Source organism: Anguilla rostrata, chromosome 2, assembly GCF_018555375.3.
Source record: "Anguilla rostrata isolate EN2019 chromosome 2, ASM1855537v3, whole genome shotgun sequence".
Taxonomy (NCBI): Eukaryota; Metazoa; Chordata; class Actinopteri; order Anguilliformes; family Anguillidae; genus Anguilla; species Anguilla rostrata.
In genome coordinates, this window is record NC_057934.1 from 35631647 (window position 1) to 35658493 (window position 26847).

General features: G+C 40.4%; 1 protein-coding gene across 2 annotated transcripts in view; it reads left to right on the forward strand.

Moving 5' to 3' along the window:
* Nucleotides 1–26847, forward strand: part of znf385c (zinc finger protein 385C) — a 228391-nt gene that overhangs the window by 23517 nt on the left and 178027 nt on the right. The window contains exon 1 of one of the 2 annotated variants that reach the window (XM_064321828.1): nt 13828–13955. The exons of the other annotated variant lie outside the window; for it this stretch is intronic. Coding sequence (XP_064177898.1) covers nt 13907–13955 — 49 coding nt within the window. The 5' untranslated portion in view covers nt 13828–13906. Of the gene's footprint in view, nt 1–13827; nt 13956–26847 lie in introns of those variants that run through there. 2 annotated transcript variants of the gene reach the window in all.

A 26847-nucleotide genomic window follows, 5' to 3' on the forward strand; every position in this document is an offset into this window, starting at 1 on the left:
CAAATCAAAATAAAAAAATCTTTGTCCCAAACATTATGGAGTTCAATGTATATGTGTATATATATATCTTTGTGTTTGGACACATGCAGTGTTGATTTATGAAACTCAACATTCTCATTGTCTGGGCTAAGCAGTAAACATGATATTAATATTTCATTCATTTAAATTGTCTGGATATTGGCAAGTGCTGAGTCTGTCTTATTTCAATGTCATTCTCCAAAAACACGTGCTACCTTTTTAATGTATGCATTATTAATGTATCTGCATTAAGCTGAGGCTACATCCAAAGCATGTTGCCTCTAATTTTATCCTACTTAGAGAATGATGTGTGGAAAAACCTCAGTTATGGAGCGTCCTGAATAACCACAGCAGTTGTCAGTTGAATTTTGAAACCATCGGTCCGTAAACCAAAACAAGAGTGCCGAGACCTGTGTCAAGAGGATATGGAGCAAGCTGTACTGTGGGAGATTCACTGAGCTGCGTTCTCTTAGGTCAATATCGGAGTCTAAAGTTCCTTTCTCCAGGCAGGAAATACGACTGCTGTGGCGTTCCGCTCTGAGAGCTCTTGTGTTTATTACATATGTGCGATCTCCGTTCCGACTGCCCGCAGACGCCAGGGTGCTGATGTGTTTTCTGCCGGTGGGTGTGTTCCTGGATGATTCATACAATTGCCTGGTGATCTTTCCTTGAAATTTGAAATAATTTGAAATAATTTCTTGCAGGATGTGAATTCTTGGATAGTTTTCTGCAAGTGTAGGTGTTTTCTCCTGAAGCAGGCTGTATTCAGGATGAGTAATGTTTCAGAAAGCCTTCTCAGGCCAAGGTAGATGGAGATAGACAACACAGTTACTCATCTGCTGCACATGGAGGATAAATGTATTCTCAAGGTACATTTAGCCACTACATTTGTATCACAAGCAAATATTTGGAAAATATATGTTTTATGTAATGAATGCATCTTTAATATACCTTTTCTAATGTTCATGGAAAACACTTGGCCAGAATCAAACTGTGATGTAGTGGTTAAGGAAGCGGGAATTGTAAGCAGGCAATTTAAATTATAAATCTCCTTGCTCTTCTGTCCTTGAAAGCAGTGCAACTGGCCTTCATTAATGGATCATATGCAAAACTGTAACTCTTCCAGGATAAGGGGAGTTGGCTGAGTAAATAAATAATGAAACTTGTGTATAAATAGATTTTCCCAGGCGTATTCACTGGTTGGGTGTGTATATACAGTACTGGCCAAAAGTATTAGGCCACCAGTGATTTTTTTTTTTTTTTTAAACTGTAGGTAGAGAAGAATTAATTTAATGTATGCACATTAATTGAATAACACACCAAAGTAAAAGCAATTTCTAACTGCAATAACTCAAAACGTTTTACTTAGAAATAATCTTAGACACAGCTTTCCTCAAAATAGCCTCTCGTGGGTTTAATTACAATGAATCAAATTATTGAATGTCTATCCAATCATTTTTCAAATGGGGGGGGGGTGGGAGGGAGGTGGAGGAGGAGTTAAATTGATTTAAATCTTGTCTAGCTTAAGTTTTTTTTTTTTTTACCACATAGTTTATAGTAACCTAGTGATGGTACTTGCAGTTCCACAACAAGACATGGCGTCAGTGAGGGGACATTGAAAGGTGAGCAGTGGTCTGTTTATGCATAGGTGGCTTCTGTCAACCCAGCTTAATCTTAACTGCTTATAGCGCTGTTAATTAATAGACGTATCTGTCAAGAAACACAATAAAATGTGTGTATTTTTGTACTTGAAATTACTCTTGTTTTCTTCTCATTGTGTCTCTCCTCTGGTCTAGCTGATTTTAGAAATACACATCTTGTTCTATAACTGCATGTTGGGTCTGTTTTGTTAATGGAAAGTATGACTCACTTCTGTTTATTGGTCACTATGTTGTGTGAATCACAAGTTCTTCTCTGTAGTAACACTGGATTTCCATGACTTACCAAAGAAAGAAAATCTTTTAATATCATTGGCCATCGACGATCTGTTGTGAACTGTCTGTAAACATATGTGTGTGCATACACTTGCATGCATAGATGTACTAGTCCACTCCCTCCCTTCATGCTGACATTTGAATAAGAGCAGCAGCCGCCGTGAAAAATGACAGAGAACAATATTCATCTTTTCCTGTCAATTGGAAAGAACAGCACAACATGGTGGGTCAGTGCGCTAAAATGGGTTTATTCTGGCGGGAAATGGCTATTTGTGTAGCTGGAAATGGAGTGGGTCTTTCCAGCCTTTTTTATGCCCTCAAGGCCAGTGTAACCTTCAGGACAAACGGCTATTAAAAAGCGGTAAAGAAAAGATTTTGAAAGAATGGAGGAAAAAAAAATAGAATAGAGGGTGAAGATTATGAACACGAGCGATTGTTTTCTATTTTAATATTACATTTTGAGATGTGCTATACATTTTATTTTCCTTTTGAAAGTAAAATCCTAGTCCAAACGCTTCTGTGTTGCAGATGTCACATTCGGTGTGCCAGTGAAATTGATTGAATTGAACTGAGCTGGAATGAACTGAAGAGATGGGGAGAGGGAGTTTCAGGGAGCACATCACAATGATTAGGGGAGAATGATTACAGCTGCTGCAGCTTGTTTGTGTGATGTGGTACCTGTACTGTGGTATATGTTTGTGTGAAAGCTGTGATGTTTTAACACCTCTGAAGGAGCTTTCCGCCTCGGCACACAGGAGTCAGTCGCCAGGGCGACGGAAAGATTGTCCAATGTCTGCTCACACTAGGCTGGCAAGTCTTGTATTGTTTTGAAAGTGCTACATGGCACCATTGTGCGTTTGTGTTGTAGGATTTTAGGTTTCTTTACAGAGTTTTATTGAGTCGCAAAGGCACTGCTGAGCAATAAATCACCAAATCGTGTGGACAGGTCTGTGAATAACAGCAGCTGATTGGCCTTTCTGATAAGTGTATTGGACTATCCATATATAAAGATGAATGGAGAACTGAACAACTCCTAGAAGGTATTGAGTTGCTGACACACAGAAAAAAGAGTCCAAGTGAATTAGTTAAACAGAAAGCAGATGAGCATGCATACTCAAGATTTACATTATTAATTATTGATGCATTTTTCAAATTGCTACATTTTACTCTTCATGGAAAACAATGCCAGTGCTTCTGCATTTCATTCAATTTCAATAGTGTCTGCTTTGAAGGATTAACATCTAAAGCTCTAAAGTCTCTAAAATAAAGGATTAAGAGAATAAATTGTGTTCAGTGTTTTGGTCCTGGTTGCCTCTTTTTCATATCTGTAAAACTACTTGTATTGGTGGAATTGAATTGGTATTGACTGAAACTGCGATTTAAGTTTATATGCTTGTTTTTCTTACCTTTTTAGACAGGTACTACCACTACCTCAAAATAGCAAGGATAACTGTAAATGTTGTCCCCATTACATAATTTTATAATGGTCAGTGTCGTCTTCTCTCCAGTGAACACCAGAGGCAGGTGGTGCATGCCTTTCACTGGCAGCATCAATATCAAGCACATTTAAAATGGCTGCAAGCCTGGTCACTGACGTGTAGAATATTTACAGGTTTTTCCTTTGTGCTCTAAGAAGGCTATGAATAGGGAGGGGGGAGTATGATTTCAGAGGCAAGAGGAAGTGTTTATCTCCAGAACTTACATAAGCTGATTGTATCACCGGCACAGTTAAACGTCTCTAATTAGGGTGCGAACATTCCTGATAACTACGGTGTTTGTTCAAAGCTGTCTTGGTTGTGGAGCGATCAACACAGTGTTAATTTCTGTTTTCTTCTGGGAAGTATTTGGTGGTCAGTAATGGTCCAGAACCATCAGCAGGCTGATCTAAAGTAATCTCTAGAGTTGGGAGGGCAGCCAGTTTTAACCAACTCTTTATGAATTAAAACTTTGTCTGTTAGCAGTCAATAAAACATACTCGATAAGGTAGTCTGCTGTTTCTCATTGAAATTTTCAGTAAATTAGAGAATTTCAGTACAATAAAGAATATCAGAATAAAACACGACTGTTAAAACAGATTCTTTTAGATATATGAAAATTGTGAAATACAGTATGTTCACACAATATAAGCATTAATGTAGGCCTATATGCTCTAGAATGACCATACGATCCAGTATTCCTATTGGGCTAAATTAACTTGTTCTTATTTCAGCCTTATTTCTTGATTTTGGGTTGTACACAATCTTTTTCAGCTACTAAAGTCTACCAGGCCCTGTTTCCACCCCAGTGAATAATCAATCTGTTCCCTCAAGTGATCAAATCAGGATGGCAGGAGGGAATGAAGAGAACGACAGGCGTCTAACTGAAAGAATTATATAAAAATACAGCTGGGTTTTCTTCCTTGGTAGAGACTGTCAAAGCGATAAGGATGTGGAGCGAGCTGCCTTTAACCTAGCCTGTCTCAGCTCAGACCTGCAGCTTTACACGGCCCTGTCAGACTTGAATGAAAAGAGTATAAAGACCTACAGTATGATAAAATTACAGAAATCCTATCACCACAGTCTGCCATTCTTGTGTCTATTCATTCAGGCAGATTATTGTCTTTGTATTTTGTCAGAAATTTGGTCTGGTTGAAAGAAGGGGTAAATTGGGAGGCAAACAGAACATAAGATTTGGCTTAGCTGGGCAGTGCAACAAATTGTGGATTAATGAACCCGGCAACAAGGCCCTGATCTTCTTCTATCCTCATTCTTATCCATTCAATCACAAGGAGGCATTACTCTCCCACTGTAAGACCTGTCCAGTCGTGGCTTTCATAAATAGCCTCTCTGTTGCCTAAAACCACAGTGAGGAGAAACAGCATGAACCTCATACCCCTCCAAGAGCCTACTTGCGCCATGCAGGGAGGCCACCTTTCCAAAAAAAAACAAGCTGAACTTTCCATAGCAGTTCATTTGTGTAGTTTGAGAGTGAATCATTGGTGATTTCTGAGGTTAAGGTGAAGGCAACTAGACATCAGGCGCTGCAGCTAGGAATAATGAATTTATAGCCATGGGTGAACGCACCATTTCTCATCTTTCAGTGTAGCTTCCAGTTCCACAGAACCATCTGGCTGAACTTTTGGATGTCCTCAGCTGAGCAGAGAGAATTCTTCCAGGTTTTACTTAAACCTATACAACTGAGTCGTTAAGAAGCAACATATTCCAGGTTTGTGCCTAAAATCATGTATTAAAATATAATTGTAATAAATAATGAAGTGTTTATACTCATATTGTTTGTTTTACTGGCCCGTGAAACAAAATGAGCATTTTAAACTGACGGTAAGCTCCAGACCTGGGAGTTGTTGGTCAACAGTCTCAGTCGCAGTAAGCTGACCTCTAATTTCCACTGAAGTCTCTCGCATGTAAATTGCAGTGCAGAGCTAATTAAAGTGAAATATAAGTATTACACTTTGTCGTCATTAAATTCAAATCAGTGCAACTTAATGAAGACTTCAAACTGCAGTTAAAGTGGAGTCTCCCTCATTCTTATCAAATGCAGAATAAGTGTTAAATCTGGTGTCGGTCACGGCATCAGGGAGCAGTTTTGTATTAGTCACTCCTCATTAGTGCAACCCTGTTTTTTGCGACTCAAGAGGCAGGAAGCGGTCCTCCTGCTAATTCCCCAGTCTGTTTAAATGATAAAGTTAGTGCTGAAAGTGCTGCGAGTTATCTGCCATGCGTCTTAACAGGCTTGTAATTATCTTAATGTGCTTAGGCCATATAAAGCACAATATCTGAATTAATGTATAAAATTCAACCTAGTAACTTTTCCTATTGCAGATGGGTTCTTCTAATTCAGCAAATAAAAAATACATATGCAGATGAATTGACTTCCAGTAGCGTCTCTGGTAATGGATTCCTTCTCATGAGGCTATGCATTTCTGAGTGTGCTTTCTTGCATTGATCGCCGTCCGTCTTTTCATAGTCTTATGTGCGGTCTTTTTGTGGGAGGGTGCTGTCATGACATTTTCACCTGAGCATTAAAACATTGTATAGGTTGGACCTTCTCTTCCAGCATCCCCTTTCAGCATTACCCTGACCAAATTTTGAATGCTGGTTATTAAGGAACTGGGTTGCTTGGTCACCAACACTATGGGGTAGGTCTATATGATTGGTGTGGCCTGTTTAGCAAGATAGGACACTCAGTCCACAGACTGTGGGTGAAATACACGACATGCCATTCCATAGCTACGTAGATTTAAAATCGAAGAGAGACCTTTGTACCATGCCTAAATGTTCACTAGCCAATTGTGTGAATAGATTCAAGTAAATGGCAACTCTTTCCGGCTTCAATTGGTAGACCCTGCCACACTGTGCCCTGGGCTGAAAGAATTTTGTCTGAAGATTCTTTTCAAAGCACATCCATCTTACCCGCCTCCAAAATGCCCGCTTGGCCAAGCGCACCCAGCCTCCGCACCCCCTGTAAATGATTATTCATTTGGAGGCTGTCACACACGGATGAGCTTGTCAAATGAAACTCATTCCATATTGCCACTGTGAATATTGATTGCGGGAGGACACTTTAAAAAGAACCCGTTCTGTAGAAAGCAGCACGCAATGAAGAGAGAGGAGCCACACCCACCTTCAAAATAAATGAGCAGCCTAACCCTGCAAAGGAATAGTAATTCTATCTGTGCCATTTTTGTAATTCCTGTTTGATTTTGGGAGGGAAAATAAGCTTTACATTAATGGGAGTTGATCAGAAGGCTTGTGAAAAGGGTTCAGTTTAGTTTGGTATATTTAAGGTTTGCTGGTTGGGTTGGGGCAGTGGCTAATTTGTACATGTTCACAGAGCAGTTACTTGGCCATTGGTGAGTATAATGCAATTAGTTTATTTGTAAATCTCATCATTACTTATAATTAAAAGTTGGTGGCGCCCTGATCGAGCCTTTCTGTGTGGAATTTGCATGTTCTCCCAGTGCCTGTGTGGGTTTCCTTTGGGCACTCCAGTTTCCTCCCACAATCCAAAGACAAGTTAGACTATTTTTGGGTGGGCATTCACAAGGCTGAGTCAACCTATCCTGTATAAATAAAGGTTAATAAAAACAATAAATGAATAAAAATAAGTATTTTTGACCTCAAACTTTACACTGGTTCTGGACCAGAACAGAAGATTACATGGTTCGAGAGCACATTTATGCCATTAATCTTGCCGTACACTCAATTCCAGCCATCTCAACAAAAAGCTCAAGTCGTCCAGCCAAAGCATTACGCGTGACTGTGAGAGAGCAGCACTTTGTGAAGCTTTCTCATTTCTCTCTAGAGATGTGGCAACTATGAAGGCCAGTGGCACATCTCAAATGGGGAATGAGAGATGTGTTATCTCTGGTATGAGTTTATAAAATGCTGAAGTCTATTTTAGATTTTGGTGATATGTTGTAAAAGGTCTGAAAAGTAAAGGGAGGTGGAAAAAAGAAAACAAACTGTTGCGCAATACTTCTGCACTATGTATATTTAAATAAAAAACAGCAAATTTATCTTTTTAGTGGGCCATACAGTATAAGGAAGAACATCTTTTATAATTATAATCCATTAAACCTCTTAATGCATAGAATCTCATCAAAGCTAAATGTTTCAAAACCCAGATACTGTAATAGTCAGACTTTACAGATCATACTCCTGTAACAGCTTGCAATGAGCTTTCAGTATTGGTCCACGAACAAATGTGAAATTGATTCTTATTTTTTTCTACAGACAATCCATTTTCTGTTTGTGGAGCCAACAATCATACCATTTTCAATGATTGTGCTGAAGATGGCTGACTGCACAGGAGTTATCTTCATATTTGCCATGATATACACTGTGAAAAAGACTGGCCAATATCTTCTATTGGAGTTATAGTAGAATGCATTGGGCACGACAGTCTGTCAGATAGGTTGTGTTTGACAAGATGGCTCTCATAACTGTCACTGCATGGAATATTTATGGAAGACGCATTATCAAACAGATAGATCTGGTCATGTTTGCTGATTGGGCCATATGGTGCTCCAATCTTGCTATAACAAATAATATAGTAACAGCTAAGACTGTTCTCAATAAAAATATCACTGCATAACATCAAAAGTGCCATTCAGTATTACTGATCATTGAAATAAGCATGGCAGATATAGAAGTTCTTGCTAGGTATAAAAGTAATGACACTGCAAGCAGTGATATATGATCAATGTACTGTAGTCTCTGTGAAAGGGATTGCAGTCCCTCCCCCCCTGCTTGTCATGCCTAACAGTGTGCATTAGTTGTGATTACATAGTGCCCTCCAAAAGTATGGTAATGGTAGAGTAAAATGTATCATCTTTATTATATGCTTAAGGCATTTGGCTTTAAGATAAAAGGATGAATATGGGCCACAGTGCCGATTGTCATGTTTTATTTCATGATATTTATATGCGTATGTGTTTTACCATTTTACAGAAACTGCTGTCCCCCCATTTCTTTTGTCTTTAGCCTCCACTGCAGCAAGTGAAATGCATGCTTGATTGGATTGAAATCAGGTGACTAAGCCAGTCCAAAACTTTCCACTTTTTCGCCATTGATGAATGCTTTGGTTGCATGGGCAGTCTGTTGTGGATCATTGTCTTTCTGCAGGATTAAGTACTGGCCAATGAGGTGGGAGGAATTTATTTGTACATGGCCAAACAATATCTGTCTGTACACTTCCGAATTCATGCTGCTTCTGCCATCCTCAGTTATATCACCAAGAAAAACGTGTGAGCCTGCTCCAGAAGCAGCCATACATGCCCAAGCCATGACACTGCCTCACAGATGATTTCACAGATGAGGTGGTATGATTTGGATCATGGTCCATTCCTTCCTTTCTCTATACTTTTGGCATTCCTTTGCTTTGATAAAGGTTTATTTTGATCTCATCTGTCCAAGGAACTTTGTTCCGGAACTCTTCTGACTCATGTCTGAATTTGTTTGCAGATTCTAATCTGGCTTTTTGATTCTGGCTGCTAATGAGAGGTTTGCATTTTGCAGTGTAGCCTCTTGAATTTTGCTCTTGAAATCTTCTGCATATGGTGGCTTGTGATAATTTCCCCCTGCCCTCTGGAGCTGCTGGTGATGTCACTGACCATTGTTTTTGGGTTTTTCTGCACAGGTCTTAGGATTCATCTGTGGTCAACTGCAGTTGTCTTTCTTGGCCAACCTACACGTTTGTGTGTGCGTGCGTGTATGCGGGTGCTTTAATATAAATCTACAAAGAAGGTTTGTAGAATTAAACACTTGCATGAAAGGCACGTAAAACACAACATAAACCAAAACATACTGTAGTACTGCATGGAATATCTGTAGTAGACAACATATTACACTACATGAAAGATGCCTAGAACTCAGCATATTCATAGAAGATAGCATATAATGCTACATGAAAGGTTTATAGAACATAATGGATAACACTGCATGGGCCCACGTCTTTCATCCATTCTGTTGTCGCACAGCAGTGTTCATTCCACTTTATACGTCTTCACTCAGGACTTAATCACCAACCAAAAAACGTAATTATTATTTTTCTTTCTTTCTGCTTTTATGCTTCAGTCTTCACGTCTTTTAAATGCTCCATTTAGGGGTGAATTTTAAAGCCAACGGTGAATAGAGACTGTGTGCGTGCTTCAAAGACTGTTGCCATGGCAACCAGGTAAATTGGAATCGAAAAGGAGGGCTTTTTAAAAGATAAGCTACGTTTTTATTACACTGAATTAGAATTGTGAGGCATGATGGACTCGGCTTAAAAACTCCTGATAATGTCTGCCAGCCACCAAAAATGCATTACTTTAAATGCAACTAAGCTGTTGATTTGTGTTTGTACATGCAATGTAATTGTATCAAACTGCTTGATAAGTACTCCATATGTCCAAAAGTATCCGGACGTCTGGGGCTGTTTTTCATGGTTTGGGCTAGAACCCTTAGTTCTAGTGAAGGAAAACCTTAATTATACTGTATATAATCACATTTCTGTTCTGTTATATAATCTGACAATTCTGTTCTTCCCCATCATTTTGGGCAAGGCGCTTTCCTGTTTCAGTATGACAATGCCCCTAGGCACACAGAAAGGACCGTATAGAAATGGTTTTGTCGAGAACAGTGTGGAAGAACTTGACTGGCCTGCTCAGAGCCCTGACCTCAACCCCATCCAACATCTTTATGATCAGTTGGAAAGTCCAACTACGAGCCAGGCCTATTCAACTAATCAGTACCAACCTCACTAATGTTGTTCTGGCTGAATGGAAGCAAATCTCTGCAGCAATGCTCCAACATCTAATGTATAGCCTTTCCAGAGGATGGGAGATTGCTATAGTATCAAAGGGGTGGACCAACTCTATATTAATGCCCATAATTTTGTATGAGATATTGGATGTCAGGTGTCCACATACTTTTGGCCATGTAGTGTACTATAAAAGAGCCAATTTCATGTGGGACACCACGAAAAGCAGACTTGAATTAACATAAGGAAAACAAGAGATCTGGAATGCTGAAATAGTCATCATATTAGGTACTTCTTTTTAAATCCATTGCATTTGATGACTGCTTGAAGTCTGCATCCCATAGACATCACCCGAGACTGGGTATCTTCCCTGGTGATGCTCTGCCAGGCTTGTACTGCAGCCATTTTCAGTGTTTGTTTGTTTCTGGGGTGTTTGCCTTCAGTCTTGTCTTAAGCAAGTGAAACGCATGTTCAATTGGATTCAGGATGAGTGATTAACTTGACCAGTCAAGAACATCCTGCTTTTTGGCTCTGAAAAAAATCCTTGCTTGCTTCAGCAGTATGTTTGGGGTTATTGTCCTGCTACAAGGTGAAGCGCCATTCAGTGAGTTTTGGAGCATTTGGTTAGATCTGTACACTTCATAATTCATCCTGCTGCCGTCAGCAGTCGCTTCATCAATGAAGACAAGTGAGCCTGTTCCAGTGGCAGCCGTACATGGCCAAGCCATAACACTACCTTCAACACATTTTGGTGATGAGCGGGGTGCTTTGGATCATGAACAGTTCCTTTCTTTCTCAATACTTTTCTCTTTGCATCAGTGTTCTTGAGAGTGGAGAGTGTTCTTGATCTGTTTGACAGTTGAGAAGGGGCTTTTCTTTTCTTAGTGTTCTTTGGTCATCCACAGTAGTCTTCTGTGGTCTACCAGGTTGTTTGCAATTGCTGAGCTCACCAGTGGGTTCCTGCTTCCTAACAATGAATCAAACAGTTGATTTGGTCTCTGATCAATTTATTCATGTTATTCACCTTCATGATGGCATTAACACTTCTTTTGTCCTCATATTGAGATACAACAGCAAAAGGTTTCAAGTGCAAATTCCACAACAAGAATCAGCTGTAGACCTTTTGTTAACTGTCATGTGCAAAAGCTAATGATGCAAAGACAGCTGGTCAAGAAACTGCTGACCAGCCAATTTTCCATTTCATTTTGCTCCCCAACAATGAGGGGGCTATGTATAAAAAGGGACACCCATATTTGTTGTTTTATTTCAAATCCAGTGTGCTCGAGTATAGAGCCAAAACAACAAAAATTGTTTTGCTGTCCCAATACTTTTGAATTTAATTGTCGATACTAAGGTATATGAATGTGAATAGTCCTGATTTTAGAATAGGCAATATTTGAGTTCCTATGAAACCTATCAACAGTACAGTATGCTAAACCTCTGGTTTTGCATTAGTCTGCTTTTAATGGCAGCATCTCACGCATGATTTTGAAGCAACTAACCGGTTAACTGTTTTTTGTGTGCCTTTTAGTGTTTTCAACAGGATATAGCATTTCACATGCTCAGACGAAAACATCATTAAAAGAAGGGCCTAGGCTGCAATATGCCTATTAATAATTTACAACCATTGATTACTGGATGTAATATATATGTTTTTACTGTACAGATTGCAAATAAAGTGATAACTGTATTAATCTCTATGCATAATGCCTTATAATACAGTTATCTATTGTGCTGAGCATTGCATAATGTGTTTACACACAGGTGCCCAAGAAGTTGGTGCAGAGTTGTGTAAATTAGTGGTCACCAGCCCTTGTCCAAAACAGTCAAACTCATTAATGTGAACACTAACAATAATAAAATAAAATGCAGAATTATGACTAGTAAATGTATATCAATTTGTCTGTAAATGAGCAAAGAGCGTTCGGTTTAAATTGTTGCCTGACTTTGTGTTAATTTGCGTTAACTTAGTATACCAACGTAGTTCCCTTTTTGACAGATTGAGTATGACATCTGTAATAGTATAGTGTCTGTTGGCATTTTACCCACCACAGAGCCAGATGCAGATCAGAGCAATTGGGAATACAACCAAAAATCTTTTATATATACTTATGGTAACTATACATAAGGCAATAACTGGCACGTGGTATAACTGGCACGTGGTATTCGTGTTATTTCAAGATAAATACTCCCGCTCCTTATAATACCAGTATGTTTAGCCAAATAAATCGCATAATGAAAACAGTTTTGCGGCAGAAGGACCTTTGATGGAGAGTATTATCTTACACCCTCTTAGGTTGCTGTGTACACTCAGAATGTATTTTTATGAGCCTTCCCGTTGGTTGAGCAGGGTGCCAAAGTACTTGCAGGGAAGGACATAGCTCGAACTCCAAGTATGTTTCCACAGCGCATCCATCAATGTCTGCCTGACAGCTGCCTTGTGCACGCTGGACCACGCTTATGCGCTCGGATCGGCCTGCTCAAAGTGACCCTGAGACATTCGCAACTGAATGCGAACCAAAAATTTTAATGAGGATGCGACTGGCCTTCATGGCAACTAGAGCCTGCGATAGGATTTAATATATTGGCTTGGGACCCTGATTTATCTCGTCATTTTCCTCTGCCTTCGAATACATCATGTATAACAGTATACTAAATGAGTGATATCGATGCTTGTTTGTAAATGAACACCGATTGATTCTGCTAATTTAATGGTGACACTAAATACTTAATAAGCTGGTTTATGGGAACATTATTTACTGGAAAGACACTGTCGCTCTGTCGTAACCGATTGCTTATAGGAGATTATTAAATATGTTTATCCATGTTGTAGGCTTCTTATAGCTATCCTCCAGTCGCCCGTTTCAACGTTTTAATTAATATATTTAACAACCGTAAGTTCATATTTTATTAATCACAAAGCTACAATTCTCTTTACTCGAGTAATGGTTCATTTGATCACTGTCAGTCACTGGTATTTGGTGTAGCTCGCTGGATTCAGTATCCAATCAAATAGGCTGACTTAATCGATAGTGGATTACTTGTATCCATCCACATTTTTTCACTATAGGGTATAGTGAAAAGGATATTTAGTGTAGGCTGTTTTGTCCAATGTTTAATTGATGGGCTCACTCAGTCAGCACACTACAAATGTGTTTCAGTGATATTACTCTTCCTGCACTGACATATTTGACACGGTCTATAATTTACACCAGAGTATCAGTCTAAACAACGTTCATCTGGCCACTGCCAAAAGAATGCATGCTGTCTCCACGCGCCAGCACATAGTTTAGCCCATGAATTAATTTGATCTGAGGGGGTCACAGAGTTACAGCTGAATTGTTGCGTTGACACTTAATATCAATGTTATAAAAAGAATATTCTATTTCCTAATTAAGATAGGCCTGGAGAGTGCACTAACACTTCGTGTATGTCGGATGATTTTAAAACAGGGTACCATCCAAGCAAAACAATGAAGCTCTGACGCGTAAACCTTTTTTATTTTAAGGAACTGTAAACACGAGCGTCAAGGAATGGAACTGTTCTCTGCCCTACACTAGCCTATGCGATCGCTTTCCTGATATCGGTAGAGATCCCTTCAGTTGCGCATTACCGTGGAAAAGGGGGTAGCGCGCGTGATCGGCAGGATTTCGAAAGCGCGAGCCCGGCGCTCAGCTGTAGCAGTTCAGTTCTGTCACACGGCTGCGAAAGAAATGTTGGGTACAGACGACCACGGAGAAATTCAGAAACGAATCGGGACAGGTAGGTGTGAAATGAAATACTTTAGGCTTGAACATTAAATATGCCAAGTGAAATAAGATATGAGGGTTGCCAGTGTATTTTATTCCAAGAACAAGTTTCTTCCTCGCAACGAAAAACACCGCTTTTATAGCCTAGATGGATTATCAAATATGCCTGTTCCCTTCATGATACAATGAAGAGCATATTGATGGACGTCTAATGCAGTGGTCCCTCTCGAATATTTACAAAATCATACATTTATGCTTAGTGATGCCTCAGAAAATTATCCTGTACGATAAACACCGACTTTTTTGACGTTGTCAACTTGACATGCAGGTTGTCAGGTGTGTTATTTAACGAGTCTGAATAAACGCTAATTTAACGAACATTATTGTAGAGAATGTTCTTTTAATACAGCGGTCTGCAGTGCTGTGTATGCAGGTCTCTTAAACTACTGTGCATGCATGGTAAAACTTTAGCCCAGCCTTAGTCGTGTTATTCTTATGAACTTGTACTCTGACGAGCTCGTGTGCACGGCGAATTTCTAGAAACAAGATTCATTGTTTTAGTTCATAGCCACATGCTGTTGCAGGACATGAAATTATGTACTCCACATTGATAATATTTTTTAAATGCGCTTTCATTGAAAATGTAACTGGCCTGTTCTTACGCATTTCACACAATTGACAGAGGAAGGTAAGAGCTTATCTGAAGCCGATGTGCAGGTTTTTTGTTGGCCATGTGTTTCTTGTTGTCTTTATAACAAGTTGCCCATTTTGACAATTTGAAACACAAGCACGCACACACACGCGCCCGCGCGTCTTTGTCTTGTACCGTACAACATTGCTATTAAATGAGTACAAAATAGTAAATTCAAACTGGTATAGGTGAAACGTATTGAAGAATAACTGAGAGGCTGGTGAAGGGGCTGTGGCTTAGAGCTAGTTGTGAGTACATACATTTGTTAGACAGGCATGCTGTATGCCCACGCACATGTACAACTTAATGAAGCATTTACAATGTAGGCTGTTTCATTATCTTAGCAGAGCAGAAAGGGGTTTGAGAGTGAGGAACAACAACTGGTCTTTGGATATTCAAAAATATTTGTTTGTTGATTTATTTGATACTTTACTGGTATTTATTGGTTAAATCCTGCAAGTAGAATTTTTATGATACGTTGCTTGAGATTGCGTTTTGTAATAAATTTACAAATTAAGTAGCTGCATCTTTCAAAATAAGCTCACTGTAGTCCCAATGTTCTTTCTGACTGTCACATCTTGTGATTGTGCCAATTATCTTTTGACAAAGTCTTCATGAGTGAGGGAAATTGGCAAATATTTCTTGAGAAACAAGAGTATGGCTTTGAAGAAGAGTCTGTTTCACATATCAGTGCTTTGGTAATATTTAATTCATGTTTATGTAGGTCTGGCTTGAAAATACAGGCAACGGATTTTGACAATTTTGCTGTTACTGCAATTTTAGAAAGTCTGCTTCTAGCTGGTGAAATGATTGAAATTCAAGAAAACATTAGTGAAGTTGGACAGGTCAGTCTCAAGCCTGTCGATTTTCAGTTTCACTGACATTAGCGAAGGGCCAGAGCTTAGGGAGGGTATTTGCAGTTGTGCTATGTATACAATACTGTAACAGAATTTACAGGACTTGCGTGCAGACTGTTGCAACTATGAAATGATTATTTATATCCTTATTGCTTTTCGGGGGGTCAGAGGTTCCCGAATGACAGTTATATCAAAAGCAGAGGAGTCGTTTGTGCCTGAGCTCCCTGGTACATATGATACCGAGATTTAGAGCAGTGTAAGAAGTGCGTACCATGATTTGTGTGGGTAAGTGTTGACAGGCTGCATTTCCTCATCACTTTGCATCGTCCATCACCTGTCGGGACCCTGTCCCATAGACCCACACTGCGCAAGTCTAAATCTGTTTGCTAGTGACGGCTACTAGGAACATTTCAACAACTGTCAACCGGCGGCACAGTCTTAGCTACGGTGTTATTTGTTTTTGCTTTGGGACCACTGACCAATCTTCTGCCGTTCTATGTGGGGGAAAAACGGCCAATTGCACGCCATGAAAGTGTTTAGGTGGAGGAAATAGAAATGTTTTTTTCAGTGCTGCTATGACTGTAATTTTGGGTAAAAGTTTGAGAATTTAGAAGTTTCCACAATTTATGTATTGTGTAAGAGGGGTTGCTGTGTGTACTGACAACTTGTTAAATAATGAATTCACTTGATCTATCCAGCTAAAGGAAGTGCAGTTCTTCAGACTGCCATTTGAAAGGAGCACAGGGCTGGACATGATTGCTGCTCTGAAGGGTGAGTGTGAAGGCCCTGTGTTAGGGCTGCCAGTAGAAGGGCTCTGTTCTAAATGCTGCAAGGCAAAGTAAGAGAATGCCCCTGTGACCGGGGCAGCTGCCTCACCTGGGGCAACAAAAGCAGCCCTGTGTGCCACCAGCTTGCCCAGTCATTTAGTCAGCATTTAATTATGCCCCTGTCCCCGGGGCGTGCGCAGGGTTTACAAATCTGCTTGTCATGGGGGTGCCAAAGAAAAGAGATTAGTGAATGCCAGGGTGGGGGGAGGAGGGAATTTATGATTGCGGGTAGCAATAATAAAAACAATGATTCTCGACACGCCCAGGTCCTGGCGTGCTGCTGAATTCAGCGTCCGTTTCCCATGCATATTCCCCAGGTACTTTGCATGTAGGCTACTGATTTCAAATCAGTGGTTGCTATGTCCTATGATTTTCATGGTTTGTGGTTTTTTTTTTTTTTTTTTGTAATTGTGTCACTATATCTAAAAAGAATTTTAACGATTAAACCAATATGGTACAGTAGCAAATGTAAATCAGTGAATAATGATGCAAGGATGGCTACTATGAACAAGAACGATGCCGCTCTTATCGCCCTGTCATTCAGAGAGACTTGCAGTGCAGTTGGAATTCTCTCTAAATTCTGCCAAAAAATTTGCTAAGTATTATTGCTATTGCTTTGTCGTTAATAGTATTATTTCTCAGCAAATACCCTGTTGTTAATTATATGCAGGGGAAATAGAGGCACTGAATTCACCAGAACACCTGTATAGAAATCTAGGTGAGGAGGACATTGGATGAAGTAAAAAAAAAAAAAAACAATTACGTCCATCTGAACGAACTTGGTAGCTCAAACCGCCATCCACTCTCAACGAAAGCCCCTGCTGGTGGTGCTAGTGCAGTTTCTACTCTGGCCAAAAAAGTAAAGTAGGTTACATGCTTAAGGATAGGCTTTAAGTACTGTGTTATAAACGCATCATTTCACACAGGCAATTTACTGAAATGATTGTTTTCAGCTGCTCCACTTTTGTTTGTGTGTTAAGTGGCCTATAGGCAGACTGTAGACTCTGGCCAAATGTTATCATTAACAAAAGTTACACTCAATCCATTTCAAACAGACAATCAAAGTTATTATTGTCATCAGCTCAATTTTGGTTAATGAGTTATATCTGTTCAAACTTTGTTGAGTTGACATAATGTTAAAATTTGAGTTAACTTGCTGCTGATCAAGAATTGACAGTTAATGACGGTAAACTTGTACTCATTTATAACATAATTACAGCTAGATAGGCTAGCTCACAAGAGAAAAGTTCCAAAAAGAAGTTTTAATATGACTTCAACGCTATATATTTTCTAGCTTTGCAAAGATAAATAAACCAGAAACACAGGGTGTGCTTAGTACATTAAATATGTTGATGATCAAGTTCGCCACATTATGATAGCCTACCAGGGTGACACACTTTTTGCCCCCAGGTTGCGGGAGCCTCCTCTTTTGTTTACAGACAGGACGTGGGTTTATCAGCCAGCCAGACCAGCCCGACTACTTCAGGCATAGCTACTGCTTAGATGCCATTTTTCACTAGATGTCTGCTAGACGTGCCTAGAATAATAGTGAATTATATTAACTGGACAATCCATTCAATGACTAGTGCCCCCACTAGTTAAAATGTAACCCCAGGCTTCTGACATGGCAATGTGGGCCACTCGGCAACTCTAGCCAGTCAAGTTATGTCATATACATACATATTCTACAAGCATTTAAAAAAATCTAATTATTATTGTATTTGGGTAAAACTTTTTGGGTAAAATTTTTCTAGTTCATTAAATTGGCACCTATGTCCCTGCCCATGACCAACCTTGAGAACACTTCCTCTCTGTAGGATGACATATTAAGTATATCCAGCGTGGCTAAATGCCTCCCATGCATTTTTCTGAGAAGAGAGCCCCATCTCTGAATTAAACCATTCTGAAAAGCCACCCCCCCCCCCCCTTCTGGGCCAGAATCCATTATGAGAAGACAGGCTTATTTGCCCTGGTGGAGGTAGTGCTGCTGTGCTACCAGTCAACCGGACATCTCCACATCAAAACTCTGTAGTCAGCAGAACTGCTGTTAGTGCTAATTGTTAATTGAAAAAACAATTAATATTTAATCAGACTTCCATTTGACAAAAAGCTGGCAGCCCTTCAGAACTACTTATTTGAAGACTTGGAATTTGCCGTTTTCTTAAGGAGATTTGGGGGTCTGTATTTTGAAGTGCTGTGAGGTATGTTAACGCAGTTATTTTGCCCCCTGATATTGGAGACATTTTGGGCAGATGATGGGCAGATGATGAATGGGCAGATAATGAATGAGAACTGTTTTGCATCCAGGCCAGGGAAGAAAATTACTGAGAAAAAGGTGCATGTCACAACTAAATAAAGAACCTGACACTAATGGGGCCCAAGGAATTGGTTAAGAAAGTGCAATAGAGCAATGTCCCATTTGTCAGTGCTGAATTCATTGTGGTATTGTGGGAAATGTAGTGTTGGGAGCGTAAAAGTCTTCATTATGCTGCTAAAAAACTGAACGGGAGTGTAAATCAGCCTCATCCCTCCCACTTAGACCCCAGCTTGTTGCCTTAATCAGTAGCAGGGAAGCCCTGGCGTGGATCCAGGGATGTTGCCTTTGCGCCAGGCTCCTCAGCTCAGCCCTCCGCCGCTCTCCGGGTGCCAGGGACCCCTCGGCATTGATATTCTCTGCTGCTGCTAGCCATGGAATGATGGGCATGGTATTATCCGAGAAGGGGGAGGGCTACTGACTGCGAAGTTGCCTTGTCAGCCCTGGCACAGGATTTCAACACCAGGATGCAAGAAAGCTATTTCATCGTATCGATTTAGAACTGTGACTTTCTCCCAGAGTTTCCCTCCATGATTTAAAAGGCTTATTTCAGATTGAAGGATTCATCTCGCCCGTGACTCCGGAGAATAAGAGCCAGTCAACCTTCCGTCCCTTTCCCGCTGCTATCTCTGAGCTACAATCCCCAATAATAATCTGGCGGCATTTGGAGAGGGTTTTTTTTTTTTTAGCTATTGCCTTTTTTTTGGTCGATTGTGAATCTTTTCATTTATTCGTCATAAGACTTACCTTTGGACTGGGATCCGGGGTCAGTCGACCTTGCACAGCTGAGAGGCGTAACAGTGTACAGATTCCCCATCCAAACACACTTATTTTACGGTACTGCACTGCTCACCCATCGCACGCATAACACAGTTGCAACAGGGGTGATGTTAAAGTGTTATGTCACCGTAATGTCATCTCCAGATATGTGCGAGTGCGGTTTCAGAAGCTTACCTTTATCCTTGAGCAAATCCTATGATCCTGGGGGCTCAAACCGCTCTGCATTAAAAAGGAGTCAATTTGATTGATGGACTTCCTCAGTTAAACAGGTATACTCTGTTCCTGTCTGGGGAAGAGGGTACCACTGATTAAAAAAACCTTCGGCTTTGGGAAGAGGAAGATCTCTTCTTTATCTGCCGAAATGCTGTTTGTACAGCTGGCCATTTCTTACAGCCAGAATGTTGAAACCAAAGTTTTATTCCCAATCACTTCTCTTCAGTTAGCTATGTGTTCTCTACCTGCTGCATATTCTTTCGGGAGGTTACTGATCTAAAGGCTGCATACGTGGAAATTCTTGTGTTATTTTAGAGTATTTTCCTTTAGTGATTCTATATACCATATATTCTTTTATTCTATGTGCCATGTATTCTAATGTTTTCGCTTTGCGATTGGATATCCCATTGTGTCAGTGGAGGCTCCTCCAGGTAGGCAAAGGAGGCTCTGCCTCCTCAAAATGAAAAATATATTTTTAAAACTCCTTGTGAGAATTAAGCGTAGTTAGTTTTAGTTATTAATTGTGGCAGAAACAGTGACCTTTATTGGCCTGAAAGGGAAATAGTGTGAACCTGCACCTTGGGCAGTCTCAAACTTAACTCAGAGGCGCTAGTCATCCATTATACATATGTATCAAAGACAGAAGCTCCTGTTTTTTTTGTTTTTCGTTTTGTAATATTTTTATTGTGATAAATCACATGAGAAGAGGAAGCGCTTTCGTCCAATCATAGTTTCCAAAAATAGCAACCAGACTAGGACTTATAGTAGATTGAACAACACTACTGTCAGTTAAATATATGAGTCTCTCCTTTCTAATATTAAGGAGTGGCTACCAAGAAATCAGTAATAACGACAGCGATAATGAGTAGCAGAATTGTCATAAAATTCTTTAATATTATATTATTTAATTCAACTTGTTTTTTTAATTAGGGCAGCTAGACATTTTTAGATCAATTACATTTTTTTATTTAGTAAAATCAGCATAGCAAAAGGTAAACTGGGTGAGCTCGCTAATGTTTATGGCGGATTTGCCAAAATGAAATAATTAAATAAATTAAATAAAATATGGAATGAAATAGATAAATATTTAAATAAAGTAATTAATTGGTAAATAATGAAATACTCGAATGGCTTTTTTCTTTTCATAAAGACTTCTCGAATTACTTATTTCCAAATAGGCTTTTTATTTCCGAAACTCCTTTTATCGTTTCATAATGAGACTTTTCAAAATGGTTCAGATTTCCTGTCACATGATTTTGTGGCAGGACATACTCACACGTGTCTGAATTATTTAATTATTTCAAAATAAAATGAAGTATTAATATAATTATTTACATGTCTGTTCATTTATTTATATAATTCCATATTTATTTATTCAACTATTTCATTTTGGCATATTTAGTCCTCCATACACGTTAGCTAAAGAAAAATTTTGTTTTCTTGAAGATACATTAGATAAAGTAGCTAAACTGCCAGGCCAGTCGAAGGCATAGTTGATGTTATTTGTAGTTATATCCATCCATTAATTGTGATTTATCGTGGTGCAGGGATCTTTAGAAGCAGCACTAGTCTACTAGCTGTCCTTAGTGAGGCTATACAAAACTAACTTGCACATTTTTCTATTTTCAAATTCCTATTTGACCAGCAGAATTTAAAACGAGGGCAGATCTAAACTGGATATCATAAAGTCATCAGAAGATGGAGGTTCAAGATCTTTCAACACAGGCACATATACCAAAATGAAGTGGGTTACCAGATCAGTACTAGAGAAGTTATTTTGTTGGCCTCGGTACTTCTACAAGTAATGGGTGTGTCACAATACAGCTTTTTTGCTGTAGCCAGTTACAGTATAGTGTCTTTCAGCTGATTTGCACTGAGACCGTAGATAATGTTGTCCTGGTTGATAGTATGCTCCATTTCAGATTTGCCTTTGTGGTGAGAGCAGTAGCCGAGTGCTATGACCAATCAGATGGCTACGAGGCTACCACTAGTGTCTTGTATTAAGTGCTATTTGGCCAACTGAATGAGAGGCTCTGTATACATTAGGATAGTAGAAAAATGGGGCAGCACTAGTACCGCCAGTTAGACGCGAACCTGGGCAGAACCTCGGCTTAAAAAACAGGGATAAAAAGCTTGCCTCCTTTCTTCCAGACCCCATGAGCTGCTTCTGCATTGTACAGTTTTTTTTCCAGTCCAAAAGCCCCACCCCACCTCCCACCATCCACTACACCTTTAAGGAAATTTTGTCCTCGTAATGTTCTGGTGTAAATTCTATTAGGTGAAGCAAGTGATAAGCAACACTCTCTGCTACTCAACTCCCTGTAATGGTTCGACGCTTACACCCGAGCTGTGCTTTTGGATTTATCTGTTTACCAGCAAAAATGCCAAAAAATGTTCTGCTAATTTTGGCCTGTTCTATTTTGGATAAAATTAAACTTGCAAACATCCAAAAAAACAAATAAACCATTTTCTCCTAGTATAGAATCCCCCGATGTGGTTTTTGGCCCACGTAATTGCTGCAGTGTGCTCTTTGAGTTCAGATGTGTGCTCGCTAGCGTGTGCAGTCAGCCGCCCCTTCCTTTCACTCTGCGGTTCAGCAGCTGAGCTGCTACTGTTACTACCAGAACCACTGTGTAACTGGCACAGTTAGATTGAACATAATTGTTGCGTATTATATATATTTTTTTAAACTCAGCAAAACCTTATTCAGTTCTTCAACTGTTATCCAAATTACTGCAAAATTATAGGAAGATGGCAGGAGGCCTGCAGGACCTGGTGTCCTGTATGTATATTTTTGGCCTGGAAAAATTGCTTCAAATTGTGTTCTGTCATTTCCCCAGCGGAGTGCCCTTTCGCCTGCGTGTCGCGCGCCACATGTATAAATGGCGCTTTGACTTTGTGGAAGGTGACATCACGGCGCAAGCTGGCGGTCTGCAGGTTTCGGGACGCCGAACCCGACGGGAGAGCGACTCCCGCGGGGGGACCTGCGCGCCCCCCTGCGCTGAGTAACGGCCCCTGACAGGTCCGGGAGGACACAGGTGCTTCGCCGCAAAGGCCCGCCTCCCGCTGTCTCGGATAGCGAGCCGGAGAGCCTTTGACGCGCGTTTGCCGTTAGGAAGCCGCTCCGAGAGAGAGAGAGAGAGAGAGAGAGAGAGAGAGGAGGAGGAGGGAGACGGTCAGGTCAGCGGCAGCTTCGGAAACGATCTGCCCGAGCCTTGGCGGTCCAGTTCCGCGTCACCGCCAGACAGCCGTCTGGCCGCGACTGAGACAACCTCGAAGTTTGCGCTAAGGTATTGCTGTACGAGAGCAACACATTATAAATAATGCAATGAATGGGAAATAAAGTTCAAATACACTGCTTTAATGCGACAAGTGAAGAGAGGGAAAGAGACAAAGTGCAGCGTTGTCCCGCGTCCCCTCCTGTGGTAGCGTGGAGAAATAAATGAAAAGCAAAAGGGGGGGGGGGGGTGGAGTTGAACAACGGCAGGCAGACTCAGCGCTTCTCTTTTATTAATCAGGCTCTTTTCGCGACGGCCCTCGTTCGCCGTGTGCCTCTGGCTGACTTCAGAGGAAAGCGTTCTGAACGACTGTTGCTCTCCTCCAGAGGTGAATTGATTTATCTCTGCTGAGTTTCCCAGGGCTCCCAAAATTACTTGTTTCCCTTCGGTTTTGATACCTATTTTATGTGTATTTGCTTTTCTGTACCCATTAGAAGAAACAGTGGCTCTACTAACGGAAGAGAAACATGGTGGCGCCAACACGTACAGTACCTTAGACGTGAACATGTCCCCGTTTTCCCCCTGTCTGTCCTTCCCCTTGAATTCAGTAAAGCAAGTTTCCACTGGCAGTGTTATTCATAGAACAATCCTCTGTCACTGCTCATGCTGTACCATGTTCTAAAAAGCACATTAAGTCAAGTGAAGAATTAATATTGTAATTTGCTTCAAAGTAAGAAAATGAAGGGAAGGTGAATGCCTCTGTTGGAGATCTGGGAGCAGTTTAGTTGCCTGGAAATGAAGCTCCCACCATCCCATTTCCACCAGTTAAAAGCCACAAACCCTTAGATGATAGTTTCTCGTTTAAAAAAATACATTTATCATGGTTAGTGAAGGCATTGCCCAATGTAGTCCTATTGGAGCCTGCTCTGAGGAAGCAGCGAAGGGTTATCGAACTCAATTCTGAAGCGATCCGCAAAATTGTGGCATTTACTATTCACAATCATCCCAGAGAAAGGGTGTAGGTTGTGTTCCTGACAGATGTGCAGAGCATGCAGGGCCTTGTCCCTGTGCAAAGACATGCCCCCATCATGCTTTCTGACACTCCTGGGTATTGGGATACCGCGGAGCATAGCGAGTTCCATTGATCGGTGCAGCCAATACCAGACCATGTCACCGAATGCTTTCTGTTTCTGGCTGTTAGATAGAGGGAGTGGGTTGGTTCCTTCACCTGCCCATACATGCTGCTTTGGTAGGAGCATGAGACCAGGACAGAGGGGGCAGATTGGGTCCACTGTCTTGGTTTGTGCCCCCAGCTTGGTGCTGTGAGGCTCTGAAGTGATACTTCAAACCTGAAGCTGGCAATTTCACAAGTACAGGCCAGTGTTTGCCCCCGTGGAGTTCAGAGACCTACAGGAAGAGGACATCTGCATGAGGCAAAAAGGGAACATCCCCAAAAATTATGAGATGAAGATTGAATAAAGCAAGCTAACATTTATGCCATGTGACCCTCAGTGCTTTCCGAATAGGAAATGCACAAAGTCAAGTAGTTGAATAGTAAGCAGTTGATTCTGAGACAGTCGCCTTTACACTATGAGATATGAGCATTCACAAACAACCAATCATTTGATTGATCAATGTAGGATTCCATCAATGTGGGAAGCAAAAATCATGAGTCAATGCACAGTAGATAAGAGGGAGGATGAGCACACAGATCATTGCCATGACAATGCCAGGGTGATGACAAGGAAAATAACATTACAGCAGCCAGACACTGTGGTTTTATCAGACACCGAAAAATTGCCTCGAGAAAGAGAAAACATCCTAGATTTTAATCCTCACTGAGACCATGATAGGATGCGACGTCTTCAAATTTAAAATCCATCTGCATTCTTGTTGTTGTAACTTGCCCTGGCTACAGTTCATTAACAATCTGTCGATACCACAGAAAGTAAGCACGCATATGTGATTCTGCAGATCAGGAAAATGTCTGGCTACCAGGGATTTAGTATCACCTCTATGGATTGGTGTCCTGTGCTCATTTATATGGATCCAAAGTTGTAAGTTGGAATTGCCTCCATATGAGAGAAAATAAATTATATTACTGGGAGTTAAACATTGTTAGGAAGAGCATTTTAGGTAGAAAGCCTTTTGAGTCTTATGTTGAATTATATTGAATGACCCTCTTAATGGTATGACACACTAGGCAATGACAGCAGGGAAAAACACACAACGTGTCCAAATGATGAGGGACTGCCATGTTTGCACACACCAACATATATTGAAAATGTAAATCCCTGCAATAAAGGGAAATTGTAAAGGCTTCCTTCCTTGTATCACCTTTACTCATATATACTGTACCAATGTTTCCAATATAATGCATTGTGGATTATATCACTTATAGGACTCAAAGTACAAGGTAACAGAAAGTTTCTCTTTTTTAATATAGGGCCAAATTCAACCAAATGTTTGGGTGTGACGTAAAAATAATTTGATCGTATAGTTAATACAAGTATATTACAAATTTGTCTGACACATGGAAACAGACGGAAGATTCAGTTTTAGTAAAGCAATTTGAAAACTGAAAAACATAAGAAAACATAAAAAAGAAACAAAAACTTTTCTTTATCACCCTGGTGTAAATATTGTCATTGGAATCATATTCCATGTAAAATTTAATAGGGTCACTAGATCTTGATCTAGCAACTGTGATCCATTCCTGAAGTGACAATAGAATGGAATATTGGTAAGAAATAGATTTCCTTAATATACATACTTTTTCTCCAAGAACATGAATAATATTGCATAGTCCAGGGCAGAAGCAACTCACCTGTATCTGTAAGTAGACGTGGCAACCCAAAGTTGTGTGGGTGGTGTCTGATCCTCCCTAGTGTAAAGGAAAAACTGCATAGCCTCTGGACTGGTAGCATGCATAATGTTTGTATACAAACTAACCACATCAAGTCTGAACATGTACTAGGTCTCATTACTCGTAAGATGAACTTGTGAAAACTATTGGATAAAATCCCCTGTGTCTTTAAGATAGGAAGCCAGCAGTCTAATATAAGCACCAATGTAATTGGATAGCAGCTGTCAAAGAGCCAATGCCAGCAACTTGTGGAAGACATGCTACATTAGTCAAAGATTGATGAACCTTCAGTAGTGTGTGTGTGTGTGTGTGTGTGTGTGTGTATATGTGTATATATATATATATATATACACACACACACAGACGGATGACAAATGAAAGGAAAAACCAACAAAGTCTTATAAGGTGTTGGGCTACCACAAGCCACCAGAACACAAATTGCCTTGGCATAGATTCTTCAAGTCTCTGGAACTCTACTGGAGGGATGTAACACCATTCTTCCCAAAGATATTGCCTCATTTGGTGTTTTGATGACAGTGGTGGACAGCGCTGTCTAACACGTCAGTCCAAAATCTCCCACGGGTGTTCAATTGGGTTGAGATCTTGAGACTGTGATGGCCATAGCATATGATTCACATCATTTTCATATTCATCAAACCATTCAGTGACCCCTCATGCTCTGTGGATGGGGGCATTGTCATCCTGGAAGAGACCACTCCCATCAGATAGATATCATCATCATAGGATAAAGGTGATCACTCAGAATAACTTTGTTGCAGTGACCCTTCCCTCTAAGGGAACAAGTGGACCCACACCATGCCAAGAAAATGGTCCCCATAGCATAACAGAGCCGCCGGACCCCCTCATTGTAGGGATCATCAAGCATTCTCTTGGTGTACCGTTCTTGTGTACGCCATTCTTGCACTCACCAACTTGTTGAGAATATGGTGAAGGATGTCTCATCTGACCATATTATTTTTTTTCTGCATCTCTGTAGACCAGTGCCTTTGGTTTTTGCAGCACTGAACTCTCAAACATGCATTAATCTTTGTAATGAGGGGTTTATGCACTGTAACCCTACTATATTATCCCCCTCTATGTAGTTGTCGATGGACTGTTCTTGCTGACACAATCTGATC